We start from the raw sequence: 16,217 nt of genomic DNA, 5'->3' as shown, positions 1-16,217 counted from the left end.
AACATGCTTCATCCTCATCCTCCTCCACCTCCTCCTCATCCTCGTCCTCCAGTAGTGGGCCCTGTCTGGCCACATTTGTACCTGGCCTCTGGTGTTGCAAAAAACCTCCCTCTGAGTCACTTTGAAGAGACTGGCCTGAAAGTGCTAAAAATGACCCCTCTTCCTCCTGGGCCACCTCCTCTTCCATCATCGCCCTAAGTGTTTTCTCAAGGAGACATAGAAGTGGTATTGTAACGCTGATAACGGCGTCATCGCCACTGGCCATGTTGGTGGAGTACTCGAAAAAGCGCAACAGGGCACACAGGTCTCGCATGGAGGCCCAGTCATTGGTGGTGAAGTGTGTCTGATCCGCAGTGCGACTGACCCGTGCGTGCTGCAGCTGAAACTCCACTATGGCCTGCTGCTGCTCGCACAGTCTGTCCAGCATATGCAAGGTGGAGTTCCACCTGGTGGGTACGTCGCATATGAGGCGGTGAGCGGGAAGGCCGAAGTTACGCTGTAGCGCAGACAGGCGAGCAGCGGCAGGGTGTGAACGCCGGAAGCGTGAACAGACGGCCCGCACTTTATGCAGCAGCTCTGACATGTCGGGGTAGTTCCGAATGTACTTCTGCACCACCAAATTCAGCACATGCGCCAGGCAAGGGATGTGCGTCAAACCGGCTAGTCCCAGAGCTGCAACGAGATTTCGCCCATTATCGCATACCACCAGGCCGGGTTTGAGGCTCACCGGCAGCAACCACTCGTCGGTCTGTTGTTCTATACCCCGCCACAACTCCTGTGCGGTGTGGGGCCTGTCCCCCAAACATATGAGTTTCAGAATGGCCTGCTGACGTTTACCCCGTGCTGTGCTGAAGTTGGTGGTGAAGGTGTGTGGCTGACTGGATGAGCAGATGGAAGAAGAGGAGGAGGAGGAAGCTGAGTAGGAGGAGGAGGAGACAGGAGGCAAAGAATGTTGCCCTGCGATCCTTGGCAGCAAAAGGACGTGCGCCAAACAGCTCTCCGCCTGGGGCCCAGCCGCCACTACATTTACCCAGTGTGCAGTTAGGGAGATATAGCGTCCCTGGCCGTGCTTACTGGTCCACGTATCTGTGGTTAGGTGGACCTTGCCACAGATGGCGTTGCGCAGTGCACACTTGATTTTATCGGATACTTGTTTGTGCAGGGAAGGCACGGTTCTCTTGGAGAAGTAGTGGCGGCTGGGAACAACATACTGTGGGACAGCAAGTGACATGAGCTGTTTGAAGCTGTGTGTGTCCACCAGCCTAAATGACAGCATTTCATAGGCCAGTAGTTTAGAAATGCTGGCATTCAGGGCCAGGGATCGAGGGTGGCTAGGTGGGAATTTACGCTTTCTCTCAAATGTTTGTGAGATGGAGAGCTGAACGCTGCCGTGTGACATGGTTGAGATGCTTGGTGACGCAGGTGGTAGTGTTGGTGGTACATCCCATGTTTGCTGGGCGGCAGGTGCCAACGTTCCTCCAGAGGCGGAGGAAGAGGCCGAGGCGGCGGCAGCAGCAGAAGAGGCCGAGGCAGCAGCAGCAGAAGAGGTAGCAGGGGGAGCCTGAGTGACTTCCTTGTTTTTAAGGTGTTTACTCCACTGCAGTTCATGCTTTCCATGCAGATGCCTGGTCATGCAGGTTGTGCTAAGGTTCAGAACGTTAATGCCTCGCTTCAGGCTCTGATGGCACAGCGTGCAAACCACTCGGGTCTTGTCGTCAGCACATTGTTTGAAGAAGTGCCATGCCAGGGAACTCCTTGAAGCTGCCTTTGGGGTGCTCGGTCCCAGATGGCGGCGGTCAGTAGCAGGCGGAGTCTCTTGGCGGCGGGTGTTCTGATTTTGCCCACTGCTCCCTCTTTTGCTACGCTGTTGGCTCGGTCTCACCACTGCCTCTTCCTCCGAACTGTGAAAGTCAGTGGCACGACCTTCATTCCATGTGGGGTCTAGGACCTCATCGTCCCCTGCATCGTCTTCCACCCAGTCTTGATCCCTGACCTCCTGTTCAGTCTGCACACTGCAGAAAGACGCAGCAGTTGGCACCTGTGTTTCGTCATCATCAGAGACGTGCTGAGGTGGTATTCCCATGTCCTCATCAGCAGGAAAAATAAGTGGTTGTGCATTAGTGCATTCTATCTCTTCCACCCCTGGGGAAGGGCTAGGTGGATGCCCTTGGGAAACCCTGGCAGCAGAGTCTTCAAACAGCATAAGAGACTGCTGCATAACTTGAGGCTCAGACAGTTTCCCTGATATGCATGGGGGTGATGTGACAGACCGATGGGCTTGGTTTTCATGCGCCATCTGTGCGCTTTCTGCAGAAGACTGGGTGGGAGATAATGTGAACGTGCTGGATCCACTGTCGGCCACCCAGTTGACTAATGCCTGCACCTGCTCAGGCCTTACCATCCTTAGAACGGCATTGGGCCCCACCAAATATCGCTGTAAATTCTGCTGGCTACTGGGACCTGAGGTAGTTGGTTCACTAGGACGTGTGGCTGTGGCAGAACGGCCACGTCCTCTCCCAGCACCAGAGGGTCCACTAACACCACCACGACCATGTCCACGTCCGCGTCCCTTATTAGATGTTTTCCCTCATTGTTCCCGTTCACCACAATTTTGAGAATGGCAAATTTGGGAATGGTTTTTCAACCCAGAAAAAAAAGTGTGCTTTTACGGTCACTACAAATAACTTGACCAGCTGAAACAGTACAGATTTGGTTGAATAGAAATGTCAGGTCTATTTTTTAGGCGCTGGGTGACAGGCTCAACTTGCCCCTGATGTAATATATGGCCAAAAAATAACCACACTGTTGATGGTTAAATGCACTTGGGTGACACAGGCTCAGCCTGCACCAGATGTAGTATATGGCCAAAAAATAACCAGACTGTTGATGGTTAAATGCACTTCGGTGACACAGGCTCAGCCTGCAGCTGATGTAGGATATAGCACAAAATAACCACACTATCGATGGTTAAATACACTTGGTGATAGCTTGTGCTGGCGCACCACAAGTCACAAAATGGCCGCCGATCACCCCAGAAAAAAAGTGATCTAAAAACGCTCTGGGCAGCCTCAAAAAAGTGAGCAAGTCAATAATAGCACTTCAATGATCCACAGCTGCAGATCGATCACAGAATGAAGTCTTTTGGAGGAGTTAATCTGCCTAATCTCGCCCTAACGTTGCAGCTGCAACCTCTCCCAATACTGATCATAGCAGAGTGACGTGCGGCGCTACGTGACTCCAGCTTAAATAGAGGCTGGGTCACATGCTGCACTGGCCAATCACAGCCATGCCAATAGTAGGCATGGCTGTGATGGCCTCTTGGGGCAAGTAGTATGACGCTTGTTGATTGGCGCCAAGAAAGCGCCGAACACCGAACCCGAGTCCCTTAAGCAGCCCGACCATCCGCTTAGAAGTGGCAGGGGCATACTCCATGCCCAATGGCATCTCGGTGGACTCCATCGTTCTGGGCTTTTTGGTGAACAGTTCTCGGAAGCGGCGGCATTCCGGGAGGGCACATGCCTCCCGCTCATGATGTGCCCTCCCGGAATGCCTTCCCCGGGCGTGTGCCAGGGTGACCAGGTACATCCCGGCATTGAGCCGCTGGTGCTCGAGGTACGGGCCTCCCCAGTCCGCCTGAAGCTTGTCCTGAGGTACAGGAACCAGTATCCACACTTGCTGACCCACCTGGTGGGTCCTCTCACAAGCCATCTGGTCGTACTCCCGCTTCTGGTCGGTCGGGGCCTGCCCTATACTGTCGTGCACCAACCGTGACAGGCCTGCACCTTTTCCTGGAAGCGCATGACACACTCGATGACCGACACCCCAGGGGTGGCTAAGTCTCCCGTCCAGGCCTCTGACTTAGCGGCCCCTGGGTATCTGGCCATCGAAATTTCGTGAGCAACCCACAAAAACTCTGCCCTGAATGGATAGGGTACCTCGAATTGTTGCTCCCTGGGCCACGCCTCCAGTGAGCCCTGCTGGACCATTTCCCGACACAACTGTCCTTGGTCCCAGACCGCCCTCTGGAGGTCTGAGTCCAAGGGAGGCCGTGCCACCTGCTCCGTGAGAGATTTTAAGCTGGCACTAGCCCCTAACGCCAACTGAAACCCCCAGTGGGACGTGGTCAGAATAGACAAGACTGCCACGTCCCCTTTTACCTGCCAGTCCCTAGGCCACTCCTCTGGTGAGCCCTGTTGGACCGTGACCCGGTACAGCCGTCCTTAGTCCCAGACCATCTGCTCGAGGTCAGAGTCCGAGGGGGGCTGTGCCGCCTGCTCCTTGAGAGGGTTCAGGCTGGCGTCAGCCACTAACGCCACCTAAAACCCCTGACCGGACGCGTCCAGTGCTGTTGCCCTCTATCCCGTACGCCTATTTCCCAGGACATCCATCTACCAAGCGGCACCAGTTTGATGAAGGCCAGAGTGTGGCCGAAACGTCACATGTATTATACAGCCGCACTATCCAATAAATAGCTATTTGCATCATAAACGCTGGAGTACTTAGACACAAGCCGCCTCAGGTCCATCCCCAGCAAAGCACTGGCAGGGATATTTGAAGATCCCCCCCCCCCCACCTCCCTTACTCCTCGACTGGCGCCCCTGTCCAAATAGACCTTGGCGACGGGCAGCGATGGTTCTACTCCTCCAATCCCGGAGACAGTAAAGGAGCTCCTGGGCAATAAATCATGGGGTGCCACCAGTTCAGGCCGTACCAGAGTCATCTCAGCGCCGGTGTCTCTAAGTCCCATGGCCACGGCCTGGCCCACGGGGACCGATTGAAAATAGTCAGTGGCCGGTTTCCAGATCGATGACTGGAACGGGTCCCTCGGGCGCTGGGGACACATAGCCTTGAAGTGTCTTGGCTGCTTACATAGGTGGCAAAGTTAGGGTTCCCCCACCGACGTGGAAAGTGAAGCAGGGGCCGGTGCCCACTTGGGTCTAGGGGGTTGACAGGTTTCCGGGCCTCTGAAGTCCTGTTAGTGTACTTATCGACCAATGCTGCTGCTGCAGAGGCCCCCTTAGGCTTCCGGTCACGGAGGTACTGCTGGAGGTCCTACAGACAATTCCACAAGAACTGCTCCGTGGCGATGAGCTCCTTCAGCTGCTGGACGGTGGTGAGCTCCAATCCTGTGGTCCATTGGTCGATGTGATCGGCCGAGCTCTGGGTAGGACCCTGCTGCAAACTTCTGAGCTTTTTCCTGTACGACTCAGGGGTTAAGTTGTACTGCCGGACCAGCCTGCTTGATGTCCTCATAGCTCAGGATGGTCTCGCTGGGCAGGTACCCGAAGATTTCAAGGGCTTTTCCCTTGAGCCGTGGTGTTAGGAATCGATCCCACTGGTCCTCCGGCAGCTGGTACTGATGGCAAGCTGTCTCGAATGCCAACAAGAAAGTGTCTAAGTCCCCATGTTTGTCAAGCAGGGGGGAGTCCTCCGCCCGCAGTTTGGGAATACGGATCACTGGAGACTCACATCGGGCTGGAAAAGGGGTGCTGGAGTTGGAGCTGGTGCTCATGCTCGGCCTATGCTTGCCGTGCCACCTGCTCCGTGAGAGATTTTAAGCTGGCACTAGCCCCTAACGCCAACTGAAACCCCCAGTGGGACGTGGTCAGAATAGACAAGACTGCCACGTCCCCTTTTACCTGCCAGTCCCTAGGCCACTCCTCTGGTGAGCCCTGTTGGACCGTGACCCGGTACAGCCGTCCTTAGTCCCAGACCATCTGCTCGAGGTCAGAGTCCGAGGGGGGCTGTGCCGCCTGCTCCTTGAGAGGGTTCAGGCTGGCGTCAGCCACTAACGCCACCTAAAACCCCTGACCGGACGCGTCCAGTGCTGTTGCCCTCTATCCCGTACGCCTATTTCCCAGGACATCCATCTACCAAGCGGCACCAGTTTGATGAAGGCCAGAGTGTGGCCGAAACGTCACATGTATTATACAGCCGCACTATCCAATAAATAGCTATTTGCATCATAAACGCTGGAGTACTTAGACACAAGCCGCCTCAGGTCCATCCCCAGCAAAGCACTGGCAGGGATATTTGAAGATCCCTCCCCCCACCTCCCTTACTCCTCGACTGGCGCCCCTGTCCAAATAGACCTTGGCGACGGGCAGCGATGGTTCTACTCCTCCAATCCCGGAGACAGTAAAGGAGCTCCTGGGCAATAAATCATGGGGTGCCACCAGTTCAGGCCGTACCAGAGTCATCTCAGCGCCGGTGTCTCTAAGTCCCATGGCCACGGCCTGGCCCACGGGGACCGATTGAAAATAGTCAGTGGCCGGTTTCCAGATCGATGACTGGAACGGGTCCCTCGGGCGCTGGGGACACATAGCCTTGAAGTGTCTTGGCTGCTTACATAGGTGGCAAAGTTAGGGTTCCCCCACCGACGTGGAAAGTGAAGCAGGGGCCGGTGCCCACTTGGGTCTAGGGGGTTGACAGGTTTCCGGGCCTCTGAAGTCCTGTTAGTGTACTTATCGACCAATGCTGCTGCTGCAGAGGCCCCCTTAGGCTTCCGGTCACGGAGGTACTGCTGGAGGTCCTACAGACAATTCCACAAGAACTGCTCCGTGGCGATGAGCTCCTTCAGCTGCTGGACGGTGGTGAGCTCCAATCCTGTGGTCCATTGGTCGATGTGATCGGCCGAGCTCTGGGTAGGACCCTGCTGCAAACTTCTGAGCTTTTTCCTGTACGACTCAGGGGTTAAGTTGTACTGCCGGACCAGCCTGCTTGATGTCCTCATAGCTCAGGATGGTCTCGCTGGGCAGGTACCCGAAGATTTCAAGGGCTTTTCCCTTGAGCCGTGGTGTTAGGAATCGATCCCACTGGTCCTCCGGCAGCTGGTACTGATGGCAAGCTGTCTCGAATGCCAACAAGAAAGTGTCTAAGTCCCCATGTTTGTCAAGCAGGGGGGAGTCCTCCGCCCGCAGTTTGGGAATACGGATCACTGGAGACTCACATCGGGCTGGAAAAGGGGTGCTGGAGTTGGAGCTGGTGCTCATGCTCGGCCTATGCTTGCCGTGCCACCTGCTCCGTGAGAGATTTTAAGCTGGCACTAGCCCCTAACGCCAACTGAAACCCCCAGTGGGACGTGGTCAGAATAGACAAGACTGCCACGTCCCCTTTTACCTGCCAGTCCCTAGGCCACTCCTCTGGTGAGCCCTGTTGGACCGTGACCCGGTACAGCCGTCCTTAGTCCCAGACCATCTGCTCGAGGTCAGAGTCCGAGGGGGGCTGTGCCGCCTGCTCCTTGAGAGGGTTCAGGCTGGCGTCAGCCACTAACGCCACCTAAAACCCCTGACCGGACGCGTCCAGTGCTGTTGCCCTCTATCCCGTACGCCTATTTCCCAGGACATCCATCTACCAAGCGGCACCAGTTTGATGAAGGCCAGAGTGTGGCCGAAACGTCACATGTATTATACAGCCGCACTATCCAATAAATAGCTATTTGCATCATAAACGCTGGAGTACTTAGACACAAGCCGCCTCAGGTCCATCCCCAGCAAAGCACTGGCAGGGATATTTGAAGATCCCCCCCCCCCACCTCCCTTACTCCTCGACTGGCGCCCCTGTCCAAATAGACCTTGGCGACGGGCAGCGATGGTTCTACTCCTCCAATCCCGGAGACAGTAAAGGAGCTCCTGGGCAATAAATCATGGGGTGCCACCAGTTCAGGCCGTACCAGAGTCATCTCAGCGCCGGTGTCTCTAAGTCCCATGGCCACGGCCTGGCCCACGGGGACCGATTGAAAATAGTCAGTGGCCGGTTTCCAGATCGATGACTGGAACGGGTCCCTCGGGCGCTGGGGACACATAGCCTTGAAGTGTCTTGGCTGCTTACATAGGTGGCAAAGTTAGGGTTCCCCCACCGACGTGGAAAGTGAAGCAGGGGCCGGTGCCCACTTGGGTCTAGGGGGTTGACAGGTTTCCGGGCCTCTGAAGTCCTGTTAGTGTACTTATCGACCAATGCTGCTGCTGCAGAGGCCCCCTTAGGCTTCCGGTCACGGAGGTACTGCTGGAGGTCCTACAGACAATTCCACAAGAACTGCTCCGTGGCGATGAGCTCCTTCAGCTGCTGGACGGTGGTGAGCTCCAATCCTGTGGTCCATTGGTCGATGTGATCGGCCGAGCTCTGGGTAGGACCCTGCTGCAAACTTCTGAGCTTTTTCCTGTACGACTCAGGGGTTAAGTTGTACTGCCGGACCAGCCTGCTTGATGTCCTCATAGCTCAGGATGGTCTCGCTGGGCAGGTACCCGAAGATTTCAAGGGCTTTTCCCTTGAGCCGTGGTGTTAGGAATCGATCCCACTGGTCCTCCGGCAGCTGGTACTGATGGCAAGCTGTCTCGAATGCCAACAAGAAAGTGTCTAAGTCCCCATGTTTGTCAAGCAGGGGGGAGTCCTCCGCCCGCAGTTTGGGAATACGGATCACTGGAGACTCACATCGGGCTGGAAAAGGGGTGCTGGAGTTGGAGCTGGTGCTCATGCTCGGCCTATGCTTGCCGTGCCACCTGCTCCGTGAGAGATTTTAAGCTGGCACTAGCCCCTAACGCCAACTGAAACCCCCAGTGGGACGTGGTCAGAATAGACAAGACTGCCACGTCCCCTTTTACCTGCCAGTCCCTAGGCCACTCCTCTGGTGAGCCCTGTTGGACCGTGACCCGGTACAGCCGTCCTTAGTCCCAGACCATCTGCTCGAGGTCCGAGTCCGAGGGGGGCTGTGCCGCCTGCTCCTTGAGAGGGTTCAGGCTGGCGTCAGCCACTAACGCCACCTAAAACCCCTGACCGGACGCGTCCAGTGCTGTTGCCCTCTATCCCGTACGCCTATTTCCCAGGACATCCATCTACCAAGCGGCACCAGTTTGATGAAGGCCAGAGTGTGGCCGAAACGTCACATGTATTATACAGCCGCACTATCCAATAAATAGCTATTTGCATCATAAACGCTGGAGTACTTAGACACAAGCCGCCTCAGGTCCATCCCCAGCAAAGCACTGGCAGGGATATTTGAAGATCCCCCCCCCCCCACCTCCCTTACTCCTCGACTGGCGCCCCTGTCCAAATAGACCTTGGCGACGGGCAGCGATGGTTCTACTCCTCCAATCCCGGAGACAGTAAAGGAGCTCCTGGGCAATAAATCATGGGGTGCCACCAGTTCAGGCCGTACCAGAGTCATCTCAGCGCCGGTGTCTCTAAGTCCCATGGCCACGGCCTGGCCCACGGGGACCGATTGAAAATAGTCAGTGGCCGGTTTCCAGATCGATGACTGGAACGGGTCCCTCGGGCGCTGGGGACACATAGCCTTGAAGTGTCTTGGCTGCTTACATAGGTGGCAAAGTTAGGGTTCCCCCACCGACGTGGAAAGTGAAGCAGGGGCCGGTGCCCACTTGGGTCTAGGGGGTTGACAGGTTTCCGGGCCTCTGAAGTCCTGTTAGTGTACTTATCGACCAATGCTGCTGCTGCAGAGGCCCCCTTAGGCTTCCGGTCACGGAGGTACTGCTGGAGGTCCTACAGACAATTCCACAAGAACTGCTCCGTGGCGATGAGCTCCTTCAGCTGCTGGACGGTGGTGAGCTCCAATCCTGTGGTCCATTGGTCGATGTGATCGGCCGAGCTCTGGGTAGGACCCTGCTGCAAACTTCTGAGCTTTTTCCTGTACGACTCAGGGGTTAAGTTGTACTGCCGGACCAGCCTGCTTGATGTCCTCATAGCTCAGGATGGTCTCGCTGGGCAGGTACCCGAAGATTTCAAGGGCTTTTCCCTTGAGCCGTGGTGTTAGGAATCGATCCCACTGGTCCTCCGGCAGCTGGTACTGATGGCAAGCTGTCTCGAATGCCAACAAGAAAGTGTCTAAGTCCCCATGTTTGTCAAGCAGGGGGGAGTCCTCCGCCCGCAGTTTGGGAATACGGATCACTGGAGACTCACATCGGGCTGGAAAAGGGGTGCTGGAGTTGGAGCTGGTGCTCATGCTCGGCCTATGCTTGCCGTGCCACCTGCTCCGTGAGAGATTTTAAGCTGGCACTAGCCCCTAACGCCAACTGAAACCCCCAGTGGGACGTGGTCAGAATAGACAAGACTGCCACGTCCCCTTTTACCTGCCAGTCCCTAGGCCACTCCTCTGGTGAGCCCTGTTGGACCGTGACCCGGTACAGCCGTCCTTAGTCCCAGACCATCTGCTCGAGGTCCGAGTCCGAGGGGGGCTGTGCCGCCTGCTCCTTGAGAGGGTTCAGGCTGGCGTCAGCCACTAACGCCACCTAAAACCCCTGACCGGACGCGTCCAGTGCTGTTGCCCTCTATCCCGTACGCCTATTTCCCAGGACATCCATCTACCAAGCGGCACCAGTTTGATGAAGGCCAGAGTGTGGCCGAAACGTCACATGTATTATACAGCCGCACTATCCAATAAATAGCTATTTGCATCATAAACGCTGGAGTACTTAGACACAAGCCGCCTCAGGTCCATCCCCAGCAAAGCACTGGCAGGGATATTTGAAGATCCCCCCCCCCCACCTCCCTTACTCCTCGACTGGCGCCCCTGTCCAAATAGACCTTGGCGACGGGCAGCGATGGTTCTACTCCTCCAATCCCGGAGACAGTAAAGGAGCTCCTGGGCAATAAATCATGGGGTGCCACCAGTTCAGGCCGTACCAGAGTCATCTCAGCGCCGGTGTCTCTAAGTCCCATGGCCACGGCCTGGCCCACGGGGACCGATTGAAAATAGTCAGTGGCCGGTTTCCAGATCGATGACTGGAACGGGTCCCTCGGGCGCTGGGGACACATAGCCTTGAAGTGTCTTGGCTGCTTACATAGGTGGCAAAGTTAGGGTTCCCCCACCGACGTGGAAAGTGAAGCAGGGGCCGGTGCCCACTTGGGTCTAGGGGGTTGACAGGTTTCCGGGCCTCTGAAGTCCTGTTAGTGTACTTATCGACCAATGCTGCTGCTGCAGAGGCCCCCTTAGGCTTCCGGTCACGGAGGTACTGCTGGAGGTCCTACAGACAATTCCACAAGAACTGCTCCGTGGCGATGAGCTCCTTCAGCTGCTGGACGGTGGTGAGCTCCAATCCTGTGGTCCATTGGTCGATGTGATCGGCCGAGCTCTGGGTAGGACCCTGCTGCAAACTTCTGAGCTTTTTCCTGTACGACTCAGGGGTTAAGTTGTACTGCCGGACCAGCCTGCTTGATGTCCTCATAGCTCAGGATGGTCTCGCTGGGCAGGTACCCGAAGATTTCAAGGGCTTTTCCCTTGAGCCGTGGTGTTAGGAATCGATCCCACTGGTCCTCCGGCAGCTGGTACTGATGGCAAGCTGTCTCGAATGCCAACAAGAAAGTGTCTAAGTCCCCATGTTTGTCAAGCAGGGGGGAGTCCTCCGCCCGCAGTTTGGGAATACGGATCACTGGAGACTCACATCGGGCTGGAAAAGGGGTGCTGGAGTTGGAGCTGGTGCTCATGCTCGGCCTATGCTTGCTCGCGACGCTCTGCAGCTTGTTCCCGGCATTCTGCAGCTGCCATGAGGATCTCGTAGAAAGCCCAGTCTCCGGCCTGGAGACGGTCTAGGGCAGCCTGTAGGAGAGCAGCCGAGCCTGCCTGGCTGGGGGGGTGGGCAGGTGGAGTGAGGCGCACCGTGGACCTCACCTCCGGCAACTGTCCCCTTGGGGAGCTTTGGCTGTGCTCCCCCTCGCCTTGAATAAAGTTACCTTCCACCTCCTCTCGGGCCCCTATCTGGACTGTGTTCTCCCCACCACCATTCATAGCATCGGCCATCTCCTTAACTTTGCGCCTTGTGATACTGGCAGTCATTGCAACTGATGATCACTGACACAGACTGCAACCTGATGCACACACACACCTTATTGTATTTGCACTCAGACTGTCTAGTGTTGAGCTGATCTTAAGCCTCCAGCAGCAAAAATCTACTGCTGGTAGTCTTTAGTGTCTGGGAGTATGGGTCCCACACACACACTAGTATCTCGATCTCACTTTGCTGCCACCAATATGTGAGGGATACCACCCCTCATGCCCGCTTGACGTCAACTACATAGAGCTCACGAGATACGGTATGGTCACTGGTTACCAAGGCGTGACGTTACACCCTCCTGGAGGAGTGGGTAAGGTCAGTCTTGGTACAGTTTTCACAGATTCCTCCTTCTACACGGGCACAGAGAGGCAACAAGCTGAGAGTGTTTTCACTGCCCCAGTGAAACAGCGCATTCTCAGCCCAGAAAGACTGCCACCAGTTCCTTGTTTGTTATAAGCCTGGTCCGCTAACGGCATTATATAGGGTAAGAAACCAACCCGTGGTAGCGTATTACTAGGCCGAAACACGGACGTGGGGATTCGTGATCGAGATACCAGACAGCACAAGATTAAATTACATATTTAATCGCCTTAAGGGCTCACTAGACTAGACAATATACTATACACACAAGGATATATACAGTAGTCTGAGGTCACAAATACAGGTGGTATGGTACAAACAGGATTAAACAGAGCAAAAGTCAGTTTACCAGATGGATGAGTCCTTTGCTGTAGTCACATGGAGGGCAGTGATGTCAGCAGGTTGCAGGTCCCTCTAAACACATGGCACAATGTGACCCTCCTTCAGGGAAAAGACACGCCCGCTTGCTGGCACAAGCCTTTTAACCTGTGTCCGGCCCCTCCCCCCGGCCTCTAGGAGAGGACCACACCCCCCCCCCCTCCTCCTCCTTCTCCTCTGCTGGGCTGGCAGCACATAAGCAACAAAACCGATTAGGGCTCATGGTTCCAGACCAGAATGTCTCAGGGAGGTGGTTCTGGGACCAATGGATCCGCCTGGATTCTGGCTCCCAGTAGAGTGCAAGCCTGGTACCGTTATTCGGTTTCTGTGGGGAGATGTGTATCTCCCCTCCCTGGCATCCCACCGCCAAGCTATTCATCGTGGCCACAGGGACACAAATATGTATCTGGTTTATGTCTGTGATGGACGGGCGATTCATAATTCCTTATGATCCGCCGGTTCCATGCTGTCTGATAAATTTGATTGAACTGGGGAATGGCCTAGACCAGTGATGGCGAACCTTTTACAGACCGAGTGCCCAAACTGCAATCCAAAACCACCTTATTTATCGCAAAGTGCCAACATGGCAATTTAACCTGACTACTAATACAGTATATCTTCCAAGTACTTTTTCCTTTAGCTATAATAGCCTGCCTACATTCAATGCGCTGCCTGCGCTGTTCATAGTGCGCCCTGTGCTGATGAATGGCAGGAAAAGGCTTATTGGTACACCATAGACTTTTTCCAGGGCGCGGGTGCCCACAGAAAGGGCTCTGAGTGCCGCCTCTGGCACCCGTGCCATAGGTTCGCCACCACTGGCCTAAACCCCTGCAGAGAGTTTTTTCCTGTTCCATTAGCTGGGTTCCTAGCTGGCTGAATAGAGGTGAGAAATTGTAAACAAAAGGTGGCCTGCAAGAAGTTCTCTGCCAGTTGGCTGGGCTTTGAAGCAGGGCCTCTCTGTGGAGCTCACTACCTCTGCTACCTTTCAGCAAATGGTTGGTGTGGGAACATGGCTGACAGTAAATAATAATCCATATTCCTCACATGTATTCAAAAGTTTAGTTTAAGGTCCTTTTACACAGACTGATAATCGGGCCAGTTATCAGGGGGAAGCATTTGTTGAAACACTAATTTCTGATAACTGGCCCATATAAGGTCCCTTTCAGACATGCTATGTAACCCTTAGAGGTTTGGAATGTATTGTATAGCACTGACATAATGCTGTCAGTGTTATACAATACATTCCAGAACTTAACTGTTACACAGCATAATAAATCAAGATAATGCTATGCGACAGGGCAGTGCTGGAAGGTCAGGATAGGTGCTGCGAGTCCAGAGCGTGACACTCACTCGTCTGAAGGGGGCCTAAAGGTGATAAACGAGTAATCGTGTCTTTTGGTTGGCGCCATAAATCATTGTTTCTGTGCAACATCTCCATGTGTTAACGGGGCTATGCTGTCCAGGAACAATGAATGTGTATGGGCACAAGTGATCACAGTAGCAGTGACTCATCCCCATACAGCGGAGGCGATTGCTATATGTAAATGCAGCTCTTCCTCTGACGATCAAATAATTGCCTATAACATTGGTCCATGTGAAAGGACCTCTAGGATCGGCTGCATGACTTTGTATGCTGCTATTTAGTCTATGATCAAGTACACCCAGATCCTTCTGTACAAGTGACTCTTCCAGCTTCACTCCCCCTGTACATATGATGCTTGCAGATTCCTATCTTTATCCACACTGAAAGCTCTAATGATGTTATTGTCCTTCTCTACTTAGAATATTTTTCTTGTAGTTTTGGCTCTTGCTTTTAAAAAAAATAAAATGTATTTCTTCTCTCCTTGCAGTTCCTTTTAATTTTCCGCAAAGCAGCAGCAGGGGAACTGGAAGAGGACAGCGGGTTGCATGCTCTTGCGCGACTCTCCGAAATCGATGTTTCAATTGAGGGTGTGAAAGGAGCCAAGAGCTTCTTTGAGGCAAAGGTAAACTGGTTTGTAAGATGTTAACGCCGGAGAAGAACTAGAACAGAACTTCTAAAAAAAACACATCAATAAAAAGTGTGAAACAAGTAGAGTACAAGTCCACTTAGGCCGAGGATATCCCCCCCCCCACTCCCCCAATCAGGGGTGAAGCAGGTTCCAGTGATGGGGAGAAGCACAGTCCCAAACTAAAAGATTCACCCCAATTAAATTCTTTATGGATAAAACTAGTAGCTCTGATACAAACTGTTAGGCTCCATTCACACGTCCGCAATTGTGGTCCGCATCAGTTCCCCAATTTTGCGGAACGGGTGCGGACCCATTCATTCTCTACGGGGACAGAATGGATGCGGACAGCACACAGTGTGCTGTCCGCATCCGCATTTCCGGAGCGCACTGCAGATCCTCCGGTCTGCGGCTCCGGAAAAAAAAAATAGAACATGTCCTATTCTTGTCCGCAATTGCGGACAAGAATAGGCATTTCTATAGGGGTGCCGGCCGGGTGTATTGCGGATCCGCAATACACTACGGACGTGTGAATGGAGCCTAAGAGGCACTCAATGCTGTTTTTATCTGGGTTAATCTATACATTAGGAGAAACGCTGGTATGGGGTTGTGCTGCTCCGCAATACCTGAACCCACTTCTTTTGGCGCCTGACTGTGAATATCCACACTTGTGCCATTGACTTGCTTATGAGAAGTTACATTTCATGGCTGTTTCACACAGGCTGATGACTGGAAGCAAGTAGTTTTTGATTATAGTCCCATGTAAATACGCCACCGGTCACTGCCTCCTACAAACATAAGTTTTATTGAAAAATATTATATAAAATAAATGCAAAGTGAGCTATCCGCGCTGCATCCTGACACATACAATGAAATCGGAAATCTCAGCAAAAAATATAAAAACCAAAACACCATAAAAGTGTCCAGGATATTAGAGAGTAGACGGGATGAATTACCATAGAAAGTCTGAGCTTTAGACTACATTCACACGTCCGTGGTGTATTGCGGGTCCGCAACACACCAGCCCGTCACCCCCATAGAAATGCCTATTCTTGTCCGCAAGCTGTGGACAAGAATAGCACATGCTCTATCTTTTTGCGGAGCTGCGGACCCAAAATCGGGGCCGCGCTCCGCAATTGCGGCTGCAGACAGCACACTGTGTGCTGTCCGCATCCATTCCGTCCCCATAGAGAATGAATGGGTCTTCACCCATTCCGCAAAATTGCGGAAAGGATGCGGACCCATTTTACGGACGTGTGAATGGAGCCTTAGGCCTCATGCACACGACCGTTGTGTGCATCCGTGGCCGTTGTGCCGTTTTCCGTTTTTTTTCGCTGACCCATTGACTTTCAATGGGTCCGTGGAAAAATCGGAAAATGCACCGTTTTGCAGCCGCATCCGTGTTTCCTGTCTGTCAAAAAAATATGACCTGTCCTATTTTTTGGACGGACAACGGTTCACGGACCCATTCAAGTCAATGGGTCCGTGAAAGAACACGGATGCACACAAGATTGGCATCCGCGTCCGTGATCCGTGGCCGTAGGTTACTTTCATACAGACGGATCCGAAGATCCGTCTGCATAAAAGCTTTTTCAGAGATGAGTTTTCACTTCGTGAAAACTCATATTCGACAGTATATTCTAACACAGAGGCGTTCCCATAGTGATGGGGACTCTTCTAGTTAGAATATACTACGAACTGTGTACAT

General features: G+C 53.8%; 1 protein-coding gene across 1 annotated transcript in view; it reads left to right on the top strand.

Annotated features, from left to right (window-relative positions):
- EFHD2 (EF-hand domain family member D2) overlaps window positions 1–16,217 on the top strand; it is a 46,863-nt gene that overhangs the window by 17,706 nt on the left and 12,940 nt on the right. The window contains exon 3 of the mRNA XM_040415565.1: window positions 14,372–14,506. Within this exon, the coding sequence (XP_040271499.1) occupies window positions 14,372–14,506 (135 nt within the window). The remainder of the gene's footprint in view (window positions 1–14,371; window positions 14,507–16,217) is intronic.

This window comes from Bufo bufo, chromosome 1, assembly GCF_905171765.1.
Source record: "Bufo bufo chromosome 1, aBufBuf1.1, whole genome shotgun sequence".
Classification (NCBI taxonomy): domain Eukaryota; kingdom Metazoa; phylum Chordata; class Amphibia; order Anura; family Bufonidae; genus Bufo; species Bufo bufo.
This window is presented reverse-complemented; position numbering and strand designations above follow the sequence as displayed.